Genomic DNA, 27,295 nt, shown 5'->3' with positions numbered 1-27,295 from the left:
AGCACAAACTTCCGAGACTGAACCAGGAAGAAAAAGAAAATATAAACAGACCAATCACAAGCACTGAAATTGAAACTGTGATTAAAACTCTTCCAACAAACAGAAGTCCAGGACCAGATTCCTTCACAGGCGAATTCTATCAAACATTTACAGAAGAGCTAACACCTATCCTTCTCAAACTCTTCCAAAATATAGCAGAGGGAGGAACACTCCCCAACTCATTCTATGAGGCCACCATCACCCTGATACCAAAAGCAGACAAAGATGTCACAAAGAGGGCTTCCCTGGTGGCGCAGTGGTTGAGGGTTCACCTGCCGATGCAGGGGACACGGGTTCGTGCCCCAGTCTGGGAGGCTCCCACATGCTGTGGAGTGGCTGGGCCCGTGGGCCGTGGCCGCTGAGCCTGCGCGTCCAGAGCCTGTGCTCCGCAATGGGAGAGGCCACAGCAGTGAGAGGCCCGTGTACCGCAAAAAAAAGATGTCACAAAGAAAGAAAACTACAGGCCAATACCACTGATGAACACAGATGCAAAAATCCTCAACAAAATACTAGCAAGCAGAATCCAACAGCACATGAAAGGATCATACACTATGACCAACTGTGGTTTATCCCAGGGCTGCAAGGATTCTACAATATACATAAATCAATCAATGTGATAAACCATATTAACAAATTGAAGAAGAAAAACCATATGATCATCTCAATAGATGCAGAAAAAGCTTTCGACACAATTCAACATCCATTTATGATAAAAACCCTCCAGAAAGTAAGTATACAGGGCACTTACCTCAACATAATAAAGACCATATATGACAAACTCACAGCCAACTTCGTTCTCAATGGTGAAAAACTGAAAGCATTTCCGCTAAAATCAGAAACAAGACAAGGATGTCCACTCACCACTATTATTCAACATAGTTTTGGAAATTTTAGCCACAGCAATCAGAGAAGAAGAAATAAAAGGAATCCAAATCGGAAAAGAAGAAGTAAAGCTGTCACTGTTTGCAGATGACATGATACTATACATAGAGAATCCTAAAGATGCTACCAGAAAACTACTAGAGCTAATCAACGAATTTGGTAAAGTAGCAGGATACAAAATTAATGCACAGAAATCTCTTGCATTCCTATACACTAATGATGAAAAATCTGAAAGAGAAATTAAGGAAACACTCCCATTTATCACTGCAACAAAAAGAATAAAATATCTAGGAATAAACCTACTTAAGGAGACAAAAGACCTGTATGCAGAAAACTGTAAGACACTGATGAAAGAAATTAAAGATGATACAAAGAGATGGAGAGATAGACCATGTTCTTGGATTGGAAGAATCAACATTGTGAAAATGACTCTACTACCCAAAGCAATCTACAGATTCAATGCAATCCCTATCAAAATGCCAATGGCATTTTTCACAGAAATAGAACAAAAACTTTCACGATTTGTATGGAAACACAAAAGACCCCGAATAGCCAAAGCAATCTTGAGAAAGAAAAATGGAGCTGGAGGAATCAGGCTCCTGCACTTCAGACTATAGTACAAAGCTATAGTCATCAAGACAGTATGGTACTGGCACGAAAACAGAAATATAGATCAATGATACACGATAGAAAGCCCAGAGATAAACCCACGCACATATGGTCACCTTATTTTTGACAAAGGAGGCAAGAAGATACAATGAAGAAAAGACAGCCTCTTCAATAAGTGGTGCTGGGAAAACTGGACACCTACATGTAAAAGAATGAAATTAGAACACTCCCTAACACCATACACAAAAATAAACTCAGACTGGATTAAAGACCTAAATGTAAGGCCAGACACTATAAAACTCTTAAGAGGAAAACATAGGCAGAACACTCTATGACATAAATCACAGCAAGATCCTTTTTGACCCACCTCCTAGAGAAATGAAAATAAAAACAAAAATAAACAAATGGGACCTAATGAAACTTAAAAGCTTTTGCACAGCAAAGGAAAACATAAACAAGACGAAAAGACAACCCTCAGAATCGGAGAAAATATTTGCTAATGGAGCAATTGACAAAGGATCAACCTCCAAAATTTACAAGCAGCTCATGCAACTCAATATCAAGAAAACAAACAACCCAATCCAAAAATGGGCAGAAGACCTAAATAGACATTTCTCCAAAGAAGGTATACAGATTGCCAACAAACACATGAAAGTACCCTCAACATCACTATTCATTAGAGAAAGGCAAATCAAAACTACAATGAGGTATCACCTCACACCAGTCAGAATGGCCATCATCCAAAAATCTACAAACAATAAATGCTGGAGAGGATGTGGAGAAAAGGGAACCCTCTTGCACTCTTGGTTGGAATGTAAATTGATACAGTCACGATGGAGAACAGTATGGAGATGCTTTAGAAAACTAAAAATAGAACTACCATACGACCCAGCAATCCCACTACTGGGCATATACCCTGAGAAAACCGTAATTCAAAAAGAGTCATGTACCACAATGTTCACTGCAGCTCTATTTACAATAGCCAGGACATGGAAGCAACCTAAGTGTCCATCGACAGATGAATGGATAAAGAAGATGTGGCACATATATGCAATGGAATATTACTCAGCCATAAAAAGAAACGAAACTGAGTTATTTGTAGTGAGGTGGATGGGCCTAGAGACTGTCATATGGAGTGAAGGAAGTCAGAAAGAGAAAAACAAATACCCTATGCTAACACATATATGTGGAATCCAAAATAAAAAAGGTTCTGAAGAACTTAGGGGCAGGACAGGAATAAAGATGCAGATGTAGAGAATGGACTTGAGGACACGGGGAGGGGGAAGGGTAAGCTGGGACAAAGTGAGATAGTGGCATGGACATATGTGCACTACCACATGTAAAACAGATAGTGCGAAGCAGCTGCATGGCATAGGGGGATCAGCTTGATGCTTTGCGACCACCTAGAGGGGTGGGATATAGAGGGTGGATAGAGGGATCTAGGGACCACCTAGAGGGATAGAGAGGGAGACGCCAGAGGGAGGAGACATTGGGATATATGTATATGTATAGCTGATTCACTTTGTATAAAGCAGAAACGAACACACCATTGTAAAGCAATTACACTCCAATAAAGATGTTAAAATAAAAGGTAGAAAAAAAAAAGATGAATGGTTTTACTAATGTAATTGACCACATTGTAAATTATATATTTACAAATGTATGGTATAACACACAAATCTAATTAATGCATTTAGTATCATATACATTCATCAAATTTTTATTGTGTCATAAACTTGTACCTCCAGTGTAACGTCTTCAAAATATTATATATTTTATAATTAAGTTCATAACTTTTGCTAAAAAAGAATTTTCTTTCTCAGTGAAATTCAATGTAATCTCTGAAATGAATGATATGTAAGTATTTTTATATTCAATCAACAATCCTCTCCAAAGAAAAGAAACAATAATTAAATTCTTCTAATTATGGCTAAAGCTGAATTTAAAGAGTTGCTTGGATTTAACGAAATAAGAATTTATGTCTTAAATTGTGTATCTTTCAAGACTTTTATGTTTTGTTTTGGGATAAAATACAATATTATTCAATTAAAAAAAGTATAGAGTTTTAAATACTTAAACAAGTACACAGACTGCATGTCCATATATACTGATTTTATCCTCACAAAATGTTAGAAAATAGATGCACTGTGACAGAAGCATGACCAAGTGCTTTTAGTCTTTTTGGTCACTTTTTAGAAGTGACCAAGATATTTTAGTCAAAAGATTAATTCTTTTGCTATTTGAAAATGCTAAAAATATTCAAAGCAGATAAAGTCTGGTAGGCAGACAATGAAAAGACTACTAACAAAACCCAGTCAACTGAATACCAAGACAGTTATATATTAATTAGGATACTGATTATTAAGCATATAATACAGGTTAGGGAACTCAAAATTTGATATATTTAAACTGCTATATTTTATAATTCAAACAAGTCTTATTTAATGTCATTTTATTGGAGCTGCATTTTGAGGTAGGATACAGTACAAGCTATATCACCAATATGATTCCAAATGAATTTTTTTAAAACATAAGGAAAACAGTGAAAAGAATTATGCCGAAATGTTAATAGTTGTGGGTAGGATTATGGGTGGTCTTTTTCTGATTTTTTTCTATATTTTCAAAGTTTTCTATAATGACTATGTATTACTTTTTATAGCCAAAAAATAAACATATTTAAGATGGTTCTAGGGGATATAGCAAATTAGCTGAGATAACATCTTCAACATTATTATTTTTAAGACTAGACTTCCAGGAATTCCCTGGCGGTCCAGTGGTTAGGACTCTGAGCTTCCAATGCTGGGGGCCGGGGTTTGATCCCTGGTCGGGGAACTAGGATCCTGCAAGTCACGTGGTGCAGCCGAAAAAAGAAAGAAAAAGACTAGACTTCCCAGGTCAGTTGGTAAAACAGGAGTTATCCTCACTTTACACATCTCCAAGATTATTTAGCTTTTTTAAAGCTTTTTATATTTGTTTCATTCAAGAGCATGATTAGGATCCAGGTTTCTTTCTTTCTTTCTTTTTTAATATTTATTTATTTACTTATTTTATTTTGGCCGTGCCGGGTCTTAGTTGTGGCACATGGGATCTTCGTTGCTGCGTGTGGGATCTTTAGTTGCGGCAGGCTGGATCTAGTTGAACCCTGGCCTTCTGCATTGGGAACGTGGAGTCTTATCCACTGGCCCACCAGGGAAGTCCCAGATCTAGGTTTCTTAAACCTGTTTACCACCGTATACCACACTGTCATTTTAAGAGATGTCTAGTAGACTCAGCAGTATAAACATGGGCCATTTAAACAGTAAACATCTAATTTCAGATATCTCAAATTTGAAAGTGAATTTTTTTAAAGCAAAAATGGTTTTGTGCTAATTGCTCTGTGTCCTACTTAATACCTGTTTACATTTTAATTTTTTGCAGATAGTGTTTCAAGTAAAAGGTTCAGCTACATGTTGCAGGCTGTATTTCAAGTAAATATTTTAATTATATGAGTAAATACCTCTGCATTACTACATTGAAAATCAGAAAGGTTAGTCTCTTTGGCAGAATTCATATGTTTGTATCACATCTCTATCCTAAAATGACTTTTATACTAGAACACAGAACCAGGAATCAGAAGACCAGGGACCTTAGACCATGCTCTAATTACTGGTCAGCTCGTGAGTCACTGGACCGCTCTAAGCTTTAATTTCCTCATATAAAAATGAGGTTAGCATATACCGGCCTACCCTGAGTTTGAGGGCTAAACTGAACTATTTGGGAAAATGCCTGTAAATGATAAATACAATAAATATAAGGTAGTATTAGAACTACTTTTCTAAAATATTACTAAGTTTTAAGATTTAAAACTATGTTAATTCTGCTTATATTATATATTCAGTATATATCTTTTCATTGTGCATATATATCATTTTCCATTGGTTTCTATATTTTTATGGTTTCATTTTTATAATTATATTTTTAAGTTGAGATATAATTGACATATAACATTATATTAGTTTCAGGTGTACTCTTTATACCTTGTTGTACCCATCTTTAGTTTTCTTTACAGGTACAAAATAGTTGTGTTCCTAAAAAGAGCTGTAAAGTCAACTTTCAAAAGCCATTCTTAACTTATTAGAAGAATACTTTCTCTAAAGGAAGGCTAATTCTTTTATAAAATGAGTATACATTATTTTAGAGATATTGATTCCTCTCTATTGGTGGCTTAAAGACAATATGTTTTTTCTTTTTTCTTTTTATTGGAGTATAATTGCTTTACAATGTTGTGTTAGTTTCTGCTGTAGAACAAAGTGAATCAGCTATACGTATACCTGTATCCCCTCCCTCTTGAGCCTCCCTGCCACCCCACCCCCATACCACCCCTCTAGGTTATCACAGAGTACTGAGCTGAGCTCCCTATTCTATACAGCAGCTTCCCACTAGCTATCTCTTTTACACATGGTAGTAAGACAATATGTTTTAATCATAACAGTGTATCACCTTCATGGCACTTCTTGCTTTTGCAAAGTTCTTTGTCATGTTTTATCATTTCATTGAGGAAGATGGTTATTTCTACATATCTACATATAATTATGCAAGAAAACTTCCTTGTCTCAATGATGGGTTTTATTATATGTTTGAATTTCTAGAGGTCATGATATGAAAAAACATGACTGATCTTAGAAATACATAAATATTATTTTACTTTTATTATTCTCTATTTTACTTTTTTATGATAATCAGAAGGCTTAATTTACTATAAAACAGGAAAACAACAGCTATCCTATATTTAGGGTTATTTTAAGAATTAAGTGAGTTAGAGAACACAAGAGCCCCTGGTACATGGCAGGCAATCGAATAAATGATCATTTCCTTCACACATATACATTTGTTCATTTATTCTTTTCTCCAGTGGTTCTGTGTTACACATAGACTAGACAACTATTTTTGTCTACAGAGACAAAGAGAAGTTAAATATCTAATCCTAAATAATCCAATCAATTGGGAAAGGCTCCACTACAAACCATGCTATGGTGTTGGCGTGACAAGTAACACTAAATCTCTTACTTTCTGATGGTACTAGTTGTCGCCGAATTGCTTCCCCTACCAATTCCTTAAGTTTCTTCTTAAGATCTCTGCTGGTTTTCTTATAGAAATAAAGCTCTCTTTCCAGCTGCTGGATTTTATCTCCATAATTTTTTAAAGTTTCCACAGTGCCTTCTCCATCTTGCTCTATAAAACAGAAATTTACATTTAAAATCAGTTTAAAGTAAATGATTGAAAATTCTAACAGAACTCCCAGACTGTATTGTAGGGTCAGAAGTATGTTACATGTATCTATTACTTGGCTGGATTTGTTTTCAGCTACAATTTGGAGTCTTCTGCCTGTAAAATTTTTCGAAGTAGGATGAGCCCTTCTCCACCCTAATCCCTACCAGCTACCGCATTTTTCATGATTCATAAGCACTTTTTGAATAGCTACTAACTAAATTTATCCTCAGAAGAGCAGAAGTAAGGTTCACATTTGGAACTCTGTCCAGCTGCATCAATGTCTTGAAGTTTATATCAGGAACCACGGATATATGGAAAGTTATAAGCCTAAAGTTTATAGGCCCAAGAAATATAGAACCAAAAAAACGCTCAAAAACTGGAAACCTGTCAAAAGAGGCTAGAAAGATTAAATTACAAAGGAAAACACCACCAAAAAAGGAGAAGGGGGGGGGAAGTATAAGTAAAGTTCTAGTTTATGACACAATATAATTTTAAAGCTTCTAATTAATATTTAGGAATGTCTAAAACTGTCCCCTTTGGGTTAGGTTCTAGAACCAGTAAAACGCAGTTTACTGACCTTCAGAAATACACACTTTCAGACCTACTCTTTCCTATTGGTAAATCTACAAAATGGTCCTACTGGTTTGTAATTTTCTTTTGTTATAATTGGTTGTTTTGTAAAAATTGATCTAAGTATATCTGTAATTTTATATTAACCCATCATCTTATTTAAAAAACATTTTAAATTAATAACATTACAAATCAGAATCCCCATGAAGGATATCATAAAAATGAACTTAATTTTATGGCCTATATTCAGTTGAAATTAGAAAATTCGTAAGTTGTTAACATTTTCAGTTATAACCTTGCTATGAAAAACTTGTCCCAGCTATAGAAATGAATGATTTTTTAAATGTTCTCATTTGGCTAAAGCATGAACTTTTGCGGTAAAATGCCAACCACTTGAAAAACATATTAAAAATTCTATTAAAATATCACTTTTAGAGACTTAAGACAGAATTAACATAAGGTAAGGAAAGCATGTTTGAATGAAATAACATATGGAATCCAGTCAAGGAAATCCTGTCATCAGGCAACTGGTTGCTAATTAACTTGTTATAGAATTAACTTAGAGGCAAACTGCCTCAACACTCAAATGCATATATTTTCCAATTTTCTGCTTACTCAGGTTGCTTCTTCCAGATCCTTTTTAGCACATTTCCAGCTATAGATTCATAAGAATCAAGACTAAACAGCCAAGCCACCTGGACTGAAGCATTCCAGGCGTTGAAGTTATCGCCAGGCAGTGATTTTGTTGCCATAGGAACTGTGTGTACCAGCCATAAGCCCAGGTATTGAAGACCAATTGCTATGACAACTCCATACCACAGTTGACGGTTGAACTACTGTGCACTGATAACACTATGTGCCCATCAATGGTAGACTAATTTTGACCTAAGCTATAACTTAATGCATAAAATTTATAATTTACTGAAAACTGTAACAAGAAATATAACCAGAAACCTGACAGAACCTATCAGTTTAATTTTATGAAGGGAAAGTGATTTAAATATCAAGGTTCTATATCCTAGAGATGGGGAACTTTTCAACTGTACACCACCAAGCCAGAAGTCATCCCACATTCCTACATAAAAAGTAGACCACAACAAAGTAACAGGATTGCAGCAGTTCTCTGTGTGGCACTGGGGACAGGCAGAGGAGATGGCATTTCAAGCATGAATAGCCCTGCAACAAAGTCAACTATCCCAAGATGTGGACCAAAACATGTAAAGCACAAAACACATATAAGTAGTAACTATTTATACATGTTGGACTTTAAGTGATCCAATTCTGTCCTACCTTCCTTTCCCAATCCCCCTCCTACACGTCCCCATTACACAACTGATGTGAAGGGGCAGTTACCTTTGAAATGATGTAGCAGAAGCTGCATTTTTTGCTCGTGTTCCTTTTGCTGAAGGGTCAGTCTCCGGTCACACTGCAATTTCAGATGTTCCAGTGTAGATTCCAACTCACGAACCACATTATCCCGTTCCAGAACTTTCATTTTAATTTCTTCATTCTGTAACTGTAGTTTCCGTTCAGCTTCTCGCAGATTAACCACCTAGCAAAGACATTTTTTTGATCTTTTAAGTGTGTTTTAGACAGCCTAATAGACAATTTACTTCTCTTAGACTTCATAAAGATGAACTCCCTTAATCCCCATGGTATAGCTAGGCAAATGCTTTGTAATATACCCACAAGATAACCTAACAGCCTTTTTAATTCACTGAGATTCTGAATTGGTAACAACTTCATTTTAAATATAATGTTGCTCTACTCTAACAATCACCTCTCCATCATTTCTTAGACATGATCTTTGTAGTTTACATTTATAATCCTACAACTCCATTTCTCCAGTCTAAAAAGATATCAAGAATCTAAAGACTTCTGTAACATCTAGATAATTCTCATCTTTAACTCCAAAGTGAATGTTATAAATAAGTGACAGAATTTTTAAGCTATAGAGTTCGGTCTCAGATTGTACATTTAGTCCAGTGGGTTCCTCTCTGCACTGATATAAAGTAAAAACACTTCAGACAATATCTGTGTCACAGAACTTGTTAATAATGTAATGACATTCTCTCCAGAAAAATACTCATTTCTACAAAGAGTTCTTAAGACCAGAAAATCCACTGACCTTCACCTGGGTGCTTTGGGTTAAGAACCCTTGCTCTAAGAACACCACAGAAGAGTTATCTGTATCAAAGCCTCAGACAACATGCACCATATTTCTGCCCTCCACACACCCAGTGATGGGATGCACTTGCATCAATAATAGAAGCTTACTACTGACGGTAATTATCCAAGAGAAGGCCTGTGTATCACATTTCCATTAATTTAGTCATCTTTATTTCAATTGTCTAACAGAATTAGAACTTTATTTTAAAACTTCTGTGTTTCATTTTTCATCAACTGTCTGCTATTCCCTTAAACTGAATATATTTTTCAGAGAAAAGAGTTATCTACTTAACACTTCATAATATATATCTTAAGAGAAGACATTAGAGAAAAGACAGATACAGTTTTCAATGCTGTGAAACATCTCTATCAGTAAGCTGTCAAATCTGTATAAAATATTTTAATTTATATTAAGCCCATCCAGGTTAATGCTAAAATCTATTACTATCTTTGTCACTGATGCACCATTTCACCTCCATTTCAATTCATAGGGTATAATGAGAAGGTACAGGTTACCCCTACCCTACAGCAATGAAGGAAAGGGAACCCAAACCTGGAGGGCCCTTGATTTTTCACGAATGCTGAGTAAGAACAATCAAATCTAGAAAACATACAACCAAGATATAGTGACTGAGGAATATAACTTAAATTCTTTGGTTTTTAAAACTATTCCCAAAAGCCCTCTTTCAAAAGGCCCTTCAACTTTAAGAACCTCACAAAGTTAGGCCTACATACGTGGATAAGTGCAAAGATTTCAGATGACAACATTCAGTGCTGTAAATTCTACATAAATGTGAGCTGTATAAGCATCTCAACCCCTCTTTATAAGAAAATCCTCTGTCCCTGAAGAACAAACCTTATTGAAATATCTGAAAAGAATAGCTCTAATCTCAACAGGACTCAGGCAGATTAGTTTTTCTAAGACATTTTCTTCACTATGAGAGAGATTTTGAAGTGAAGCTCTGAGTGAGTTCTGGCGACTCTGGATATGTTCGTTCTTGTATTCAATTGCAGCTTCCAAAGCTTCAATCCCTTCTTCAAGTTGGAAAAGAACATGTTCTTCCTAGATATAATACAAAAGAAATCACTCATTTTAAATGAAACAGTATAACTTGGACTTTGTCATATACTAAGATCTTATTATGCTATTTGAGTCTAACGGACAGTACCATTCTTCTACTAAATTAAAAAAATGTTTATTGAGTGCTTACTATGCTACACAATGCACTGTGTGTACACACACACACACACAAACACACACACATATATATAACAAATAATCATTGAATCTTTGTAGTAAACCTTGGGTAGCAAAATGGAAGAGGAAGAAGGTTAGGTGAGTTATGACACATCCCAAGGTCATAAGCAAATGCTGATCACGAAGGAATACACTTGAACAAAGCTTCAGCCCACAGGTTTGACAGTGTCATCATGTTATCTCCCTCCATGGCTCCTAAAGTGCATATTATGTGTCACTGAGATCTGGAGACCTCGGGGGTCCCTTCAAGGATCTATCAAAACAATATATTGCTAGGAAGGAAAGAGGAAATATATTAAAATAAGTTATTAAGAACTAGTAATCAGAGGAGAGTCTCCAGGGAAAAAACACTGTGTAACATAAGAAAAAGTAGTGAGGATTTAAGGACATGAAACATTTTATAAGATTCCTAGGAGATGTCATTAGAGGGAAAGTGGAGGCACTAAAAATGGTGGCAGCAAAACCTTTTTTTCATATGCCAAAGAAGATTCCCTCTGTAGGAAAAAAAAAATCTGATGAATTGCTGTCAGAAAACCTAGCTGTTCTCTGAATTATCCAAATAACATCTTATTTGGGGGATCTAAATCTCTGGTAAGAAATTATTTTGGACGTGGTAAGACCTGGATATATATTTTTGTATCCCCATACTTGTGGTGGAGGCCACTTCAACTTTAAGTTCCCTGAGGGCAGATGGTCTTGTCCATACTCACATCCTTATTGCCCAGCACAGTACATATTACATAGTTTAAACTCAGTACGTATCTGCTGAACAACTTAATGAAGAGAGAGGAGCAAAAAACATTTTCATATGTCTTGGGTATATGACCCAAGTATTTCTCTCCTCTCCTCCCCATAGCATTTCAAAGAAAAATAATGTTACTATTTCTGATCTCCCCAGCGAACAGTTAGAATGACTTCTGGAACTCCTTTTCTGGAATTCAGGGAAAAGGTAGGTTAATAACCTATTCCAATGGGAGGTTGAATAATACTTATTTTTTTTAAAGCCATTTTATAAAATCTCCTGAAAGAGCCATTTTGGAAAAAAAAAAGTTCAGCAGCCATTTTATTTCTTTGTGCAATTACTGAATTTGAAGATTTGATAATCACTCCATAAGGAAGAAAATAATATTCACCTTTTTAAGAAAAACAAACTTAAATCCTGAAAGGTACTTAGGTGAATAAGAAGAACCAGAAAATAAAAGTGAATAACCCAAAAAAATATTTGACTTTTGAATGCATACTATGATTATATTCTACCAAAAACAAATGTGGATAGTTTTCTGCATACAGGTCTTTTGTCTCCCTGGGTAGGTTTATTCCTAGGTATTTTATTCTTTTTGTTGCAGTGGTAAATGGGAGTGTTTCCTTAACTTCTCTTTCAGATTTTTCATCATTAGTGTATAGGAATGCAAGAAATTTCTGTGCATTAATTTTGTATCCTGCAACTTTACCAAATTCATTGATTAGCTCTAGTAGTTTTCTGGTGGCATCTTTAGGATTCTCTATGTATAGTATCATGTCATCTGCAAACAGTGACAGTTTTACTTCTTCTTTTCCAATTTGTATTCCTTTTATTTCTTTTTCTTCTCTGATTGCCGTGGCTAGGACTTCCAAAACTATGTTGAATAACAGTGGTGAGAGGGGACATCCTTGTCTTGTTCCTGATCTTAGAGGAACGGTTTCAGTTTTTCACCATTGAGAATGATGTTTGCTGTGGGTTTGTCATATATAGCCTTTATTACGTTGAGGTAGGTTCTCTCTATGCCCACTTTCTGGAGGGTTTTTATCATAAATTGGTGTTGAATTTTGTCAAAAGCTTTTTCTGCATCTATTGAGATGATCATATGGTTTTTATTCTTCAAATTGTTGATATGAAGAAAACTATAAGACACTGATGAAAGAAATTAAAGATGATACAAACAGATGGAGAGATATACCATGTTCTTGGATTGGAAGAATCAACATTGTGAAAATGACTATACTACCCAAAGCAATCTACAGATTCAATGCAATCCCTATCAAATTACCAATGGCATTTTTTACAGAACTAGAACAAAAAATCTTAAAATTTGTATGGAGACACAAAAGACCCCGAATAGCCAAAGCAGTCTTGAGGGAAATAAACAGAGCTGGAGGAATCAGACTCCCTGACTTCAGACTATACTACAAAGCTACAGTAATCAAGACAGTATGGTACTGGCACGAAAACAGAAATACAGATCAATGGAACGGGATAGAAAGCCCAGAGATAAACCCATGCACCTATGGTCAACTAATCTCTGACAAAGGAGGCAAGGATATACAATGGAGAAAATACAGTCTCTTCAATAAGTGGTGCTGGGAAAACTGGACACCTACATGTAAAAGAATGAAATTAGAACACTCCCTAACACCATACACAAAAATAAACTCAAAGTGGATTAGACACCTAAATGTAAGACCGGACACTATAAAACTCTTAGAGGAAAATATAGAAAGAACACCCTTTGACATAAATCACAGCAGGATCTTTTTTGATCCACCTCCTAGAGTAATGGAAATAAAAACAAAAATAAACAAATGGGACCTAATGAAACTTAAAAGCTTTTGCAAAGCAAAGGAAACTACAAACAAGACAAAAAGACAACCCTCAGAATGGGAGAAAATATTTGCAAATGAATCAACGGACAAAGGATTAATCTCCAAAATATATAAACAGCTCATGCAGTTCAATATTAAAAAAACAAACAACGCAATCTAAAAATGGGCAGAAGACCTAAATAGACATTTCTCCAAAGAAGACATATAGATGGCCAAGAAGCATACGAAAAGCTACTCAACATCACTATTTATTAGAGAAATGCAAATCAAAACTGCAATGAGGTATCACCTCACACCAGTTAGAATGGGCAGCATCAGAAAATCTACAAACAAATGCTGGAGAGACTGTGGAGAAAAGGGAACTCTCTTGCACTGTTGGTTGGAATGTAAATTGATACAGCCACTATGGAGAACAGTATGGAGGTTCATTAAAAAACTAAAAATAGAATTACCATATGACCCAGTAATCCCACTACTGGGCATATACCCAGAGAAAACCATAATTCAAAAAGACATGTGCACCCCAGTGTTCATTGCAGCACTATTTACAGTAGCCAGGTCATGGAAGCAACCTAAATGTCCATCGACAGACGAATGGATAAAGAAGATGTGGTACGTATATACAATGGAATATTACTCACCCATTAAAAGGAACAAAATTGGGTTATTTGTAGAGATGTGGATGAATCTAGAGTCTGTTATACAGAGTGAAGTAAGTCAGAAAGAGAAAAGCAAATATCGTATATTAATGCATATATGTGGAACCTAGAAAAATGGTACAGATGAACCAGTTTGCAGGGCAGAAATTGAGACACACATGTAGAGGACAAATGTATGGACACCAATGGGGGGAAGCAGCAGGGGGTGGTGGTGGTGTGATGAATTGGGAGATTGGGATTGATATATATACACTAATATGTATAAAATGGATAACTAATAAGAACCTGCTGCATAAAAAAATAAATAAAAATTAAAAATTAAAAAAAAAAGAAAGGATTACCTAGTACACCTGAGCACAGTGAGCCCCATTATTTGTGAAAAAGACATAGTTCTGCTGATAACTCTTTCTCCTGCAAAGTAGTAAGTTCATGTTTTCTGCAAGCACAGGAGCTAATATTTATTGCCATAAAACTGACATTTTATAAGGCCTGTAAGTTAAAACAGTTTAGAAAGGTCACAAAAAAAAACAAAAAAAATAAATGTGGAAAGAGTTTGCCTTTATGTAATGGCTGAGAACAATTTGGTACAAATTTAGTTTCTATAGTTTTGGATCTATGTTAGCGAAGCACTGAGATAATGTAAGGCAGCAAATCTATAGAACCCTGAGGATAGCCTGCTCTAGTGAGGCTCCAGCATATAAATATTTGTGTTTCCATCTAACCCAGCAAAAAGTTGTAGGTTGAGAAGATGAGGGGCAATGGGAAGCTGTCCCAGGATGAAGAATTTGCCACAACTCAAACCTTAGATTATCAAGAGTTGACTATGCTTTGTCACAGAGCACTGCTTTCCAAACATGCACCAGGGAGCTTGTAAAAATGCAGACTTCTAATTCAGCAGGTCTTGGTGGTGCCTGAGGCTCTGCATTTCTAACAGGCTCCCAGGTGATACTATTGTTGCTGGTACAGAGATCACACTGAGAGTAACAAGGATCTAAAGCAGTGATCTCCAAACATCTTAGATCACAAATTTCCCATTAGTAAAAAACAAACATGACAAACAAAACCTTTTGAGCAAGCACTGCATGTATTTCTCTATAAACTATATGCATTTCCTAATGATAAAACATGAAATTTAAAAAAAACCGAAAAAACATGAAATTGAAAATGTAAAAGATGAAATAAACATAGATATTCATATGTATTCTTCCTATACTCCACTTACTAGGTAACTGCTCTGCATTATTAGAAAAACAGAGTTCAAATATTTTATTTTTTCTAAATTTTAGTTTCTGGATTTTACCCCTCAAAAAAGGAGGTGATTTGTCTATATTAAATTGTTGGGTAATCCTGTACTAGTATAGTGATCTAAAATCTTTCTATCATTTCCCATGAAGTAATACAATTAGAAAAAATATTCTGATTTATTGTGGAAAGAAAAAATAATTCTGAGCAAGTTTAAAGACATCAAAACAGCAAACCATTCCACCTAGATTTTACTGATGTCTTACGTCACAGCAGAATCTCATGTTCCTGATCATCTGCTACTGGAGATCTATTTAGTACTACCAATCTTGGCGTGAAAACAGTGGTGAGAGCAGAGCCCATTTCAGAGCTATGCTAAGAAGAACCAACCATGTGGAAGCAGGGTGCACAGACGCTCACAGGACTAAATGGAACCCCACCGATTGTAGGCGGCTCACCCTTCCCTCAAACAAATCCAGGGTGGCTGCCAAACAAGTACCATGCATTGTGCTGCATTTTCACCACAAAACACTACATAATGTTTTTAGTTACAGAATTCCTCATGAAATAGAAACTTAAATGTTTCTTGAAGATAAGAATTGACCCTCTAGAAATGCAGATGGCCAACAGGCAAATGAGAAGATACTCAACATTGCTAATCATCAGGGAAATGCAAATCAAAACCACAATGTGATACCACCTCACACCTGTCAGAATGGCTATCATCAAAAAGAACACAAATAACAAATGTTGGTGAGGATGTGGAGAAAAGGGAATCCTCATACACTGTTGGTGGGAATGTAAATTGGTGCACAGTGGAAAACAGTATGGAGGTTTCCCAAAAAACTAAAAATAGAACTACTATATGACCCAGCAATTCCACTCCTGGGTACATATCCAGAAAAAAAAAAACACCCACTAATTAGAAAAGACACATGCACCCCATTGTTCACAGCAGCATTATTTACAACTGCCAAGACACAGAAGCAACCTAAGTGTCCATCAACAGACAAATGGATAAAGAAGAATTGGTATATATACACAATGGAATACTACTCAGCCATAAAAAAGAACAAAATTTTGCCATTTGCAGCAACATGGATGGACTTGGAGGGCAATATGCTAAGTGAAATAAGTCAGAGAAAGACAAATGCTATATCAGTTATAGGCAGAATCTAAAAATTACAACAAACTAGTGAATATAACAAAAAAGAAGCAGACTCACAGATATAGAGAACAAAATAGTGGTTACCAGTGTGGGGGGAGGGGCATTATAGGGGTGGGAGTATGGGAGGTACAAACTATTGGGAGTAAGACAGGCTACAAGGATGTATTGTACAACACAGGGAATATAGACAATATTTTGTAATAATTCTAAATGGAGTGTAACCTTAAAAATTGTACAAAAAGGGCTTCCCTGGTGGCGCAGTGGTTGAGAGTCCGCCTGTCAATGCAGGGGACACGGGTTCGTGCCCCGGTCCGGGAAGATCCCACGTGCCACAGAGCGGCTGGGCCCGTGAGCCATGGCCGCTGAGCCTGCGCGTCCAGAGCCTGTGCTCCGCAATGGGAGAGGCCACAACAGTGAGAGGCCCGCGTACCGCAAAAAAAAAAAAAAAAAAAAAAATTGTACAAAAAGATTAAAATTAAAAAAGAATGGCCACTCTACCCCTCTGCAAACATAATTTGCTCATTCCCATCTCTATGCCTTATTTAACAGTGTTCTATCTAAAATGGCCTTCTTTCTTATATCTATCAATATATACCATGTTTTTCATAATCCAGCTCAAGATTCTGATCTAACAAGGCTGCCTTAATTGAATCTTCCCCCAAATGATCACTGCATTGTTTTGTATAAATAATGTAATAAGTATAGCTTTATTACATTATCTATAACTTGCTTTTTTATGTTCTTCAGGGTTTAGAGTTTTCTCATCTTTCTATCTGTCTCCTCAGATGTAGTATGAATTCCTCAAGAGAAGCATAATGTTTTCTCCTTCTTTTTTTTTCTCCCATAGGGCCCAGTAACTGTCCTGGGCAGGCAAGAATTCCTTAAATCCTATGTTTTGCTGAATCTAAGGCTCTCAGACCTTCACATCTGTAGGCTTGGGGCTCCAATTTAACAGCCTCAGGAGGACAACCTCATTCTGTGATCCTTGACAAAGCTACCCCAATTAAGTTATAAAATAGGGCAGTAGAAGCTTATAATGTCACATAGCCCCCAGTCAAGGTTGTCTTCAATTTCTTTCATCAACTCAATGAACAATAATGTCATGAAATCCTTTCCCCTGTTCCTTCTTAACCAGCCCCTTTCACTTCTTGTCACACTTGCTCCAATCTAAAACACCACAAGATACATGATTCCCAGCCACTTACTTTCTCTCAGCAGCTTTCCCTTACTTTGGACATCAACTATAAATATTTGCAGAGAAAATCCAGGCTCAAAAGTTCATCTTTGGGGCTTCCCTGGTGGCGCAGTGGTTAAGAATCCACTTGCCAATGCAGGGGACACGGGTTTGAGCCCTGGTCCAGGAAGATCCCACATGCCGCGGAGCAGCTGAGCCCGTGCACCACAACTACTGAGCCCGCAAACCTAGAGCCCGTGCTCCACAACAAGAGAAGCCACTGCAATGAGAAGCCCAAGCACTGCAATGAAGAGGAGCCCCCGCTTGCTGCAACTAGAGAAAGGCTGCACACAGCAACAAAGACCCAGTGTAGCCAAAAATAAATTAAAAAAAAAAAAAGTTCATCTTTGTCTGATAAAGTAATAAGGTATAGATACCACTGCCAACTGAAGTAAAATTTTGAAAAGACAAAGTCTGGGACAGTTTGCTAGCCAACAAATGAAACATCTTTTACATAGTTAAAAAAAATAAAGGTGAGAGAAGTCATATCCTCCCCTAAATGAAAAATCCTAAAAGGTGTTTTTTGTTTGTTTTTTGGTTTTTTTTTTTTGCGGTACGCGGGCCTCTCACTGTTGTGGCGTCTCCCGTTGCGGAGCACAGGCTCTGGACGCGCAGGCTCAGCGGCCATGGCTCACGGGCCCAGCCGCTCTGCGGCATGTGGGATCCCCCTGGACCGGGGCACGAACCCGTGTCCCCTGCATCGGCAGGCGGACTCTCAACCACTGCGCCACTAGGGAAGCCCCTAAAAGGTGTTTTTATTGGGGTATGAGTTTTATGCATCTACTTGGCTAGGACTTAGAGTGGAACATGCTCCCATACTTTCTGAAAGAATTAAGCATTAATGCCCTAGACATCAGTTATATGTGATGAATTACCAAGTATCATTCAAGAAAGGTACATAGAGAGAAGACAGGTGCCCTCTTTGGAAGAAATGAAGAAAAGTGTCCCTCAAATCTTTTTCTGTGTTCTGTGATTTCAGATGAGAAACCCCAGCTAAGAAAGACCATACTCAAAAGAAACGTTAGTCTCCCAGTCCCTGGCAATGCCTGGAAGGGACCACGTTCATGGACCTCTACGAGAGGACATCACAGTTTCTAGTCAAGCATGCCTCATGGCGCCAAACAGGTGACAGGCAGACTCATTACATCTGACAAAAGTCTCAAGGAAACAAAGTTGACCAGATTTGTCATTTTTATGTTTAAGTAACAAAAATGGAGGAAATCATCCAAGTGATCCATCATACAGTACTTCTAGTTTCAAAGCATACCGACTTACTTCAGGTGATAACACACTACCATTTTTAAGTTTCTCATCCACGCTGTTTCTTCGTCTCTGTAGCTGATCCTTTTCTTTCTGGAGGGCTTGAACTTGTTCTGAAATCTTTATTTTCTCCTCAGCTGTGCTGTTCTGGAGCTGCACATTCTTTTCAGACAACTCTTGGTCCAACAAGCTCAGGCGAGTTGATATTTTCAAACTATCTGTGTTTAAAGCCTAAAAAGACAATCAACCAGACACCCCAAGATCAGTTATTAGAAATCCAGACTGTAAATAAATTAGGAAAAACACAGAGAAAATTACTAAGTGAACATATTTTTAGCTTTTACATTATTGTTTTCTCCCATGGAGTTTTTTGGGGGACTGGGGAGCTTCATTTTCTAAAATCTTAAGTTGAATGCCTTTTTTTAAAAAGTGGAGATTTTTCAAACAATGAATTTATTACTAAGTATTGCTTGGCCAAACCAGACTATACAACACAGGTTTGAGAGGCAGTATTTTTCTTTTGTATTATTTTCCAAATTAAACTTTTCTTTCTTGGCCTGTTACATAGTAGAATTAAGTATGCTAACGTTTCCTAGAGGTTGACATTTGGTTTGTTGTTATTTAAACATACAATTTGTTTCTACTCTTATTTCATTCCGGTCAAAATTATGGCCAGTTAGATTTACGGTGATCTTCATTATGACCAATTTAAGATAATCTTAAAAAGAGTTTTTCGTCAAAGTAATTATATGTATATACTGCCATAAGGTTTAATAATGTTTTTAAAAAGAGTCCCCTACCTGACCCTTTCCCCTGAGTCCTGCTCCCTAGAAACAACCATCTTTAACCTTTTAAGCTATTTCTTTTGGTGTTTATGTCCATGTTTCTAAATAACATTACCAATTTTAGATACTGTCTGCTGATTATCTATTACGGAAGACAAGGATTTAGCACTCCTATGCCTCCTCTTCTGTACTTCCCCTCCCTCTATTCTCCCAACATAAGTTGTATTATAGCTTTTAGATAAACCAATGGTCAGTTTACATGATTTTGTGAATACATGAACATTTTGCCTGGAGCCTCCATCCTCCTGCTCCAAACTGGACTAGTTGTTCCTGGACTTCCTTTGGTACTATCCTGAAAATTTCCAGTTAGATCACATTTGCAGGATCCTGAGTCTTCCTTTATCATAGCTTGCACCCTCATTTTTAAGGAGCACATCCTCTAGTAGTTTCCTGAGACAGGCTAGGTAGTAGGTAATTTTTTCACCGGAAAATGTCCTTATTCTACCTTCCCATTTGATTGATAGTTAGGCTAAAAAGAGAATCCTTGTTTGGAAACCATTTTCCTTATGAATTTTAAGACTGCTTCAGGTCTTTTAACTTCTAATGAAGAAGGTTGAGAAGTCTAATGCCATTCTGACTCTCAAGATTTTCAAGTGACTAGTCTTCTATCTGGAAGCTTTCAGGATACATTTTTTCCCCTAGTGTACTCAAAACTTCACAATGATATGCTTTTAGTACTCTTTGCTGTGCCTTTGATAAGCTATTTCAACCCAGTCTTATATCTTCAGTGCTGACAAATTTTTTTGTATTATGTCTTTGATAATTTCCTCTTCTCCTGTTTTCTCTGTTGTATCTTTCTGGAATTCCTGTTACTTGGATGATGGACTTTGTGGGTTTACCTGCCAATTAAATTTTATTCCTCCTAATTTCTATTTATCTTTTTATTTACTTTCTGAGATACTTCCTTAACATTATCCTCCAATCCTTTTAATTTCCGAAAGTTCTTTCATGTTTTTTATAGGCTGCAATTCTTGCTTTATGGATAGAGTATCATCTTTTACCACCTTGAAGATATTAAGGTTTTTTAAGAAGTTTTTTCAGCTCCTTGCTCTATCTCTATAATTTATCTGAGCTTCTTTTTTTTTTTTTCCTTTTGTTTTGGCCTCTGTCTTTAATGTTAGTAGCATTCCTGAAATATACATCATACTTAAGAGTCAGGTATTAAAATCCTGATAAACTGCTGTGGGCAAGATGTGTCACAATAGGATATATCTGGGATCTGGCCACTTAGTTGGGGGCTCCCAAATGTAAATTTTTTAAGGTCTTTTTTTCTGGGACTGTTTGAGAAAGATCCACCAATCTCCTGCTGGGAAGTGTCTAAGTCTGGCTGCCAGCATTTTGGGATCCAAGTAGGGGTTAGGAAATGGATATCTCAGGATTCAGACTTTCATTCATTCCCTGTTTATTTTGACTTAACCCGGCCCTCTGCTGTATCTGGTTCAATCTTCAGAAAATAAATCATCTAGTCCCAGAATCAGAAAAGGATGCTTTCCTGACTATGCCCTGTTTTCATCCTTAGGCCTCACTCCCGCCGTCTAAAAATCAGGGTCCCTTCATTTCCGAGTCTTTTTCATGTTTATGTGAATTATATCTCATAAAGCTGTTATTTAAAAAAAAAAAAAAAAAGCTAAAGTTAAAGGCTTGGCTCTCATTGATGTCCCTCTTCTAGACATTTGGATTTCAGCTTCTTCTGTTCTGCTAAGTCAGTAACCACTTATCTATCTGCTTTCCATCTTACATTTTTTGGTAACATTTTGTCCTCTGTTGTCTCCCCTACTGTTTTTTCCCTTTATGGGTTTATAGTTTTTTTGAGTAATAGCTTTACTAAAATAGAGCTCACGTACCATACAATTCACCTAAAGTGTATAATTAGATGGTTTTAGTATATTCTCAAAGTTGTGCAACCATCACCAGAATCAATATTAGAACATTTCATCAGCCCCAAAAAAGAAACCCCATGCCCACTAGCAGTCATTCCATTTCCTCACCAAGCCCCCACCCAGTCCTAAGTAACCAGTATTCTACTTTCTGTCTCTATGGAACTGCCTACTGTGACTGGCTTCTTTCACTTAACATAACATTTTCAGGGTTCATCCATGTTGTAGAATGTATCAGTGCTTCATTCCTTTCTATTGCTGAATAATATCCCATTATTTCATTTATATATTATCAGTTGAAGGACATTTGGGTTGTTTTCATATTTTGACTATTATGAATAATGCTGTTATGAACATTCATGTACAAGTTTTTCTGTGCACGTATGTCTTCACTTGTCTTGGATATACACCTAGGAGTGGAATTGCTAGGTCATTTGGTAATTCTATGTTTAACCTTTTGAGGAACTACAAGATAGTTATCCAAAGCAACTGCACCATTTTACAATCCCACCAGCAGTGTATGAGAGTTCCAATTCCTTCATATCCTCACCAACACTTATTATCTATTTTTCTGATTATAGCCATCCTAGTGGGTGTGAAGCAGTATCTCATTTAAATTTTAGTTTGCATTTACCTGACGGCTAATGATGTTGAGCATCTTTTTATGTGCTTATTGGACATTTGTATATCTTCTTTGAAGAAATTTCTATTATATCCTTTGCCCATTTTTTAATTGGGTTGTCTTTTTATTATTGAGTTGTTAGAGTTTTTTATCTATTCTAGATACAAGTCCTTTATCAGACATATGATTTGCAAATATCTTCTCCCATTCTGTGGGTTATCTTTTCACTTTCTGGATAATGTCCTTTGCATCACAAACATTTTTAATTTTGATGAAGTCCAATTTATCTAATGTTTCTTTTGTTGCTTGTGCTTTAGGTGAAATATCCAAGAAACCATTGCTTAACCCAAGGTCACAAAGAGTTATACCTATGTTTTCTTCTAAGACTTTTATAGTTTTAGCACTTACATCTAGGTCTTTCATTCATTTGAGTTAAATCTCTATATGTTATGAATATAGGCTTTTTTATATCATGTTTCTTGTCTGAAATGCATATGATCGCATCTTATGGTATTTCTTAAATACTGAAAAAATATGTAATATTCTTATGACTTTTGTTTTAAAAGAAACCCAGAAATATGTCTCAAGTTTCTCTTCTGTTTTATTAAAACAACCTTCAAAGAATCAATTTTGCTATGATTTCCTGTGGGTTTCCTTTATTTGCACTCTCTGCTTACCTCAGTATGTTCTGACTTCCTAAATATCACATCTTGTTGAAACTAGAAAACTAGAAGTCTCCCTTGTCTTTTTAATTAGAAAAATAAACAAATCTTCACTATACAAAATCTTCTTTCTTTTACACGAAACCTGCAAACCCCTAACTGTGAGTAGTAAATGACAGATCGTTTTCAAGTCTATTCTTCCAAATTATCAATGTTCACTCTACAGCATCAAATGGTACAATTAATTTTTAAAATATCCAATAAGGGGGCTTCCCTGGTGGCGCAGTGGTTGAGAGTCCGCCTGCTGATGCAGGGGACATGGGTTCGTGCCCTGGTCCGGGAAGATCCCACATGCCGCAGAGCAGCTAGGCCCGTGAGCCATGGCCGCTGAGCCTGCGCGTCTGGAGCCTGTGCTCCACAACGGGAGACGCCACAACAGTGAGAGGCCCGCGTACCGCAAAATAAATAAATAAATTAATTAATTAAATATCCACTAAGGTTAATAATAGAGGCTGCCAGGGGAAATGGTGAATTATTGCTTAATGGTTACAGAGTTTCTGCTTGAGGCAATAGAAAGTTTGGAAATAGACAACAGTGATGGTTGTGCCACACTGTAAATGTAATTAATGCCGCTGAATTGTACACTTTAAAATGGTCAAAACGGTAAATTTTATGTTATGTATAATATACTACAATTTTTAAAATACCCCCCAAAAGTTAATAATAAGTAAATCATACTTGGTAGAACATTGAACATTTTACTTCAAAATAGATTTTAGTGATAGACATTAAGTAAGCACTAATAAGCGAAATACACTGAAAACCAGAAAAGTTTTCTTTTGGTTTCTAACTTTACAGTGGTATGATTTACTTCATAGAGAAAAATAAATCCTAGTTTATAAGGCTTACAACCAGAATCAAAGAGCATATTAAATAGAATACCTGACTAGATCGTAACTTCTTATTTTCCAGATGGCTCTTCTCCTGTAACAGGGCCTCCTTCCTACAAACTATGGCCTCCCGTTTCTGTAAGTCTTCTTCCAGCTCCTCTAATTCTTGGCGTTGGTTCAGAACTTTCTCTACTTCTTCATCTAACCATTTCTTTTGCTCATCCAATTTCTACATTAAAATTCCAAAGAAATGTTATAATTTTTCTTCACCATAAAATTTATATGGTAATAATATAGCTTCAGATTGACTAAAACACCTTAAATGAACATTTAAAAACTATCTGGAATACCTTAAATGAACAGTGAGAATAATAAAATGTGTCTGTCCAAAACTGTCAAGAAATAAGTGGTTCTAAGCTAACATCTTTCTGTGTTGTTTTACAAGGAATTAAAATTTATTCCACAAATATGTTTTGAGTCTGAGATTTTTCAGGCTGACAGTTTTCTTTACATTGAGAGTTAGTTCTGAGAACATGCTGGAAATCTTCTCTGTTACAGAGGTGCACACCTCTCTCACAGCACTAATACTACTGATTGTTCTACAGTCTTTCTCCCCTACTTGAGCTCCTTGACTGATTGCAGCGACAGTGCTTTTTGCCTCTGTAGCCTCAGTGCCTGCTCTACTGCCTGGCCCATGATTGGCTTTCAATAAAATGTTAAATGAATTCTTGATTCAGTCAATCAACTAATGAGGTGAATAAATGAATACACATTGTGGAAGACATAGATGATGGAGCATGGAAATCCACTCTGCATTGTAGCCTGTCAACATCAAATAATTACAAAATAAAATAAATTGAGCTGTAAAGATTTCCAAAACAAACATCTCAGTATTCTCTTCAGTTAAGGATACCCAGAAATAAGTACAAACAAAAATGTGAATGGAATGACTGTCCAAGATGAACTCTATCAAGTGTCCATCTGCACTGGGACATAGTAATGAAGCAATGCCACCTAAATAACAAATAATAAGAAAACAAATCAATATAGAACTATTTTCCAGTTCTTCTCAAACTTGATAAAAACTGTCCCTAGAAATCTATATTAAGACAATAAGACAGTGAATACGCATGAGAAAAAGAGAGCAAAGTAGCCAAGGCAAAGCAGGTCCACAGCTATGTAGTTTTCCATCCAGACCTAGATAGTATGGTCCTATAAGCAACAGCACATCCAAATAATATTGAGGCCTAAAATAGCAGCTCTACAATTATTAGGAACAGGAAGCATATCCCAGAGCAGCTACAGAAATACTTTAGTTTTGTTATATCCAGCTATACCTTAGAAACTCCATATATGAGACCCTATGAAGACTAGCAATTAACTTAAAACATATTCTACAAACATTTCTTGACTGTGAGTGGGGTCTGAAAGATGAATAACATATTCTGTAAGCTCCATTCCAACAGGAAAGAAACCAAAAAATTATGACGGTTGATAATAAATGTTGTATACAGCAAACTCTTAGGTACTATGTATGCAAAAATGGAAGGAGGGATCGGTTCTGTCTGAGAAATGGAAGAAATGTCAGTGCCAGCCTCACAGAGTAGGCAATATTTTAGCTGTGCTTTGAAGAATGGGTAGGAGTCTGCTAACATAATACAGGTTTTTTTAGGGAAATAATAATAAATGAATGGATTTTTCTGCATTTGATATAATAAAGGGTATGATTTGTGCAATTCACTGTATCTTAGTAACTTTTCTGAAAATTTCTTATTTTGTCTTTTCTTATAATAAATATTCCTACCACACAGTTCCAATTTTAAATACTCTCTTCTTATAAGAGAGCTTCATATCAAATCAATGTCCTATTAAAAGGTCTTTGGATAGTCATATTGATTAATATATAATCTTGTTCTTGTTTAGAGTCAAATTCTGGAAAATGTTGTTTTACAACATTAAAAAGCATGAAGGTCTCTGTTTGTTTGTTTGTTTTATTATTATTTCTAACCCAACATAATCAGTGCAAGCTGTGGGAATCTATTATTGTATTCATTTAAAATTTAGATCCTTAACATTTTGAAAAGCAGGTCTAACTATTCTATGCATTCCTACCTCACCTACTCCCCCACATACCCTTCCACCCAGAAATATTACCAAGCACATCAGAGAGAGAGCTCTTCAACTAATTTCTAAAATACACTAGTAAAATAACTGAGAATACATTCATGTCCTAAATTTTACTATTAAAATATATAAGGTTTAAGAAGAGAGAGCAAATAAATTTTTCAGAATTTAGGTGATGTATTTGCATTTGAGGGTAATTACAGTTTTAAGCACATTAATCTTCAAGACTTTTAGAACTGCCATTTCTAATTTACATAAAATTAAAACTTTGTTTCTTTGAACTTTGATATGAATCTATGGATTTCATTTTTTAAATGTGGCACTAAAACAATAGCTTTTTAATATATTATATATGGTGCATATACAATTTGGTTGTGCTTGAGTAGAGATCTCTTATCTTTAGAAATATATGTTTCCAGGTGAATAAACCAGTCTTGACATGGGAATAAATACAATCTAGTTTTCATGTTTACATTCCTCAACATTCAGATAAACCCATTTCTACTGAAATAAGAATACAGCACATTTCCGGATGGGAAATTAATTTTTTAATAACACAAAAAATTCAGAAGAAATATTAGAAATTTTGTACTTGAGTGGCAAAATCTAGTGTTTGAAGATTTTATTCAGAGTCCACCACTTTTTACCCCTACTTAGACAATCATCAAATTGAAGTGAAACCAGGAAACACTAAATAGAATCGACAAACCTGGAGTTGGTCTATACTTCCAAACGAACCTTTTCTCCTTTTCATCTTAAATGCATCAAGGTCCTCAGCTTTCAGTTTTAGACCTTCTCCCTGTTCTGTTTTTAACTGTAGTTCCTATAGATAACAGGAATTGAAAACACCTTATTGCTTTTACTACATGGTCATCATTAAATATTTCTGCAGATAATCATTTTAACATTTACTTTCTTAGTTGCAAAAAGAAAGAAAACGAGTAGATGAAGGTTGGGACCATTTAAGAAGAAAATAATGTTAGCCCCTCATTCAAGCAATAAAATCTCACAGTAAAAATCAGGATTTACTAGAAAAACTAGGTATTTTTTTTCATTCTTTGCCAGTGTTACAAATTTGCATAACAGGGATAAGAGTATGAAAATTATAAATTTGCTCTTTTCTTCTGCCTTTCTGAGTTCATTACCTTCAGTTAGTCCACCCAAGGCACCCATCTGCAATGGGGATATTAGAATTTATCACAGGAGAAATGTAAAAAGAAAAGTTATATTCAGTTTCCAGCATTCAAAAATCAGATTCTGCAGCATGAAAATAGTCTTTCAAGATTGATCATGGTCCTCTGAAGAGTATTTTCCAAATTCCTTTAGTTTCCATTCACATCTTAAGAGTCATGTCA

At 36.0% G+C, this 27,295-nt stretch overlaps 1 protein-coding gene across 19 annotated transcripts in view; it reads right to left on the bottom strand.

Annotated features, from left to right (window-relative positions):
• Nucleotides 1-27,295, bottom strand: part of KIF27 (kinesin family member 27) — a 106,568-nt gene that overhangs the window by 8,792 nt on the left and 70,481 nt on the right. For 11 of the 19 annotated variants that reach the window (XM_073806018.1, XM_019940354.3, XM_019940360.3 and 8 more), the window contains 6 exons: nt 26,650-26,763; nt 23,869-24,045; nt 18,936-19,151; nt 10,376-10,582; nt 8,704-8,902; nt 6,577-6,741 (listed from right to left, as the gene is read on the bottom strand). In XM_073806018.1, the coding sequence (XP_073662119.1) occupies nt 6,577-6,741; nt 8,704-8,902; nt 10,376-10,582; nt 18,936-19,151; nt 23,869-24,045; nt 26,650-26,763 (1,078 nt within the window). The remainder of the gene's footprint in view (nt 1-6,576; nt 6,742-8,703; nt 8,903-10,375; nt 10,583-18,935; nt 19,152-23,868; nt 24,046-26,649; nt 26,764-27,295) is intronic. The other 8 variants (XM_019940362.3, XM_033857902.2, XM_033857899.2 and 5 more) reach the window with 6 other exon arrangements.

Source organism: Tursiops truncatus, chromosome 6, assembly GCF_011762595.2.
Source record: "Tursiops truncatus isolate mTurTru1 chromosome 6, mTurTru1.mat.Y, whole genome shotgun sequence".
NCBI lineage: Eukaryota > Metazoa > Chordata > Mammalia > Artiodactyla > Delphinidae > Tursiops > Tursiops truncatus.
This window is presented reverse-complemented; position numbering and strand designations above follow the sequence as displayed.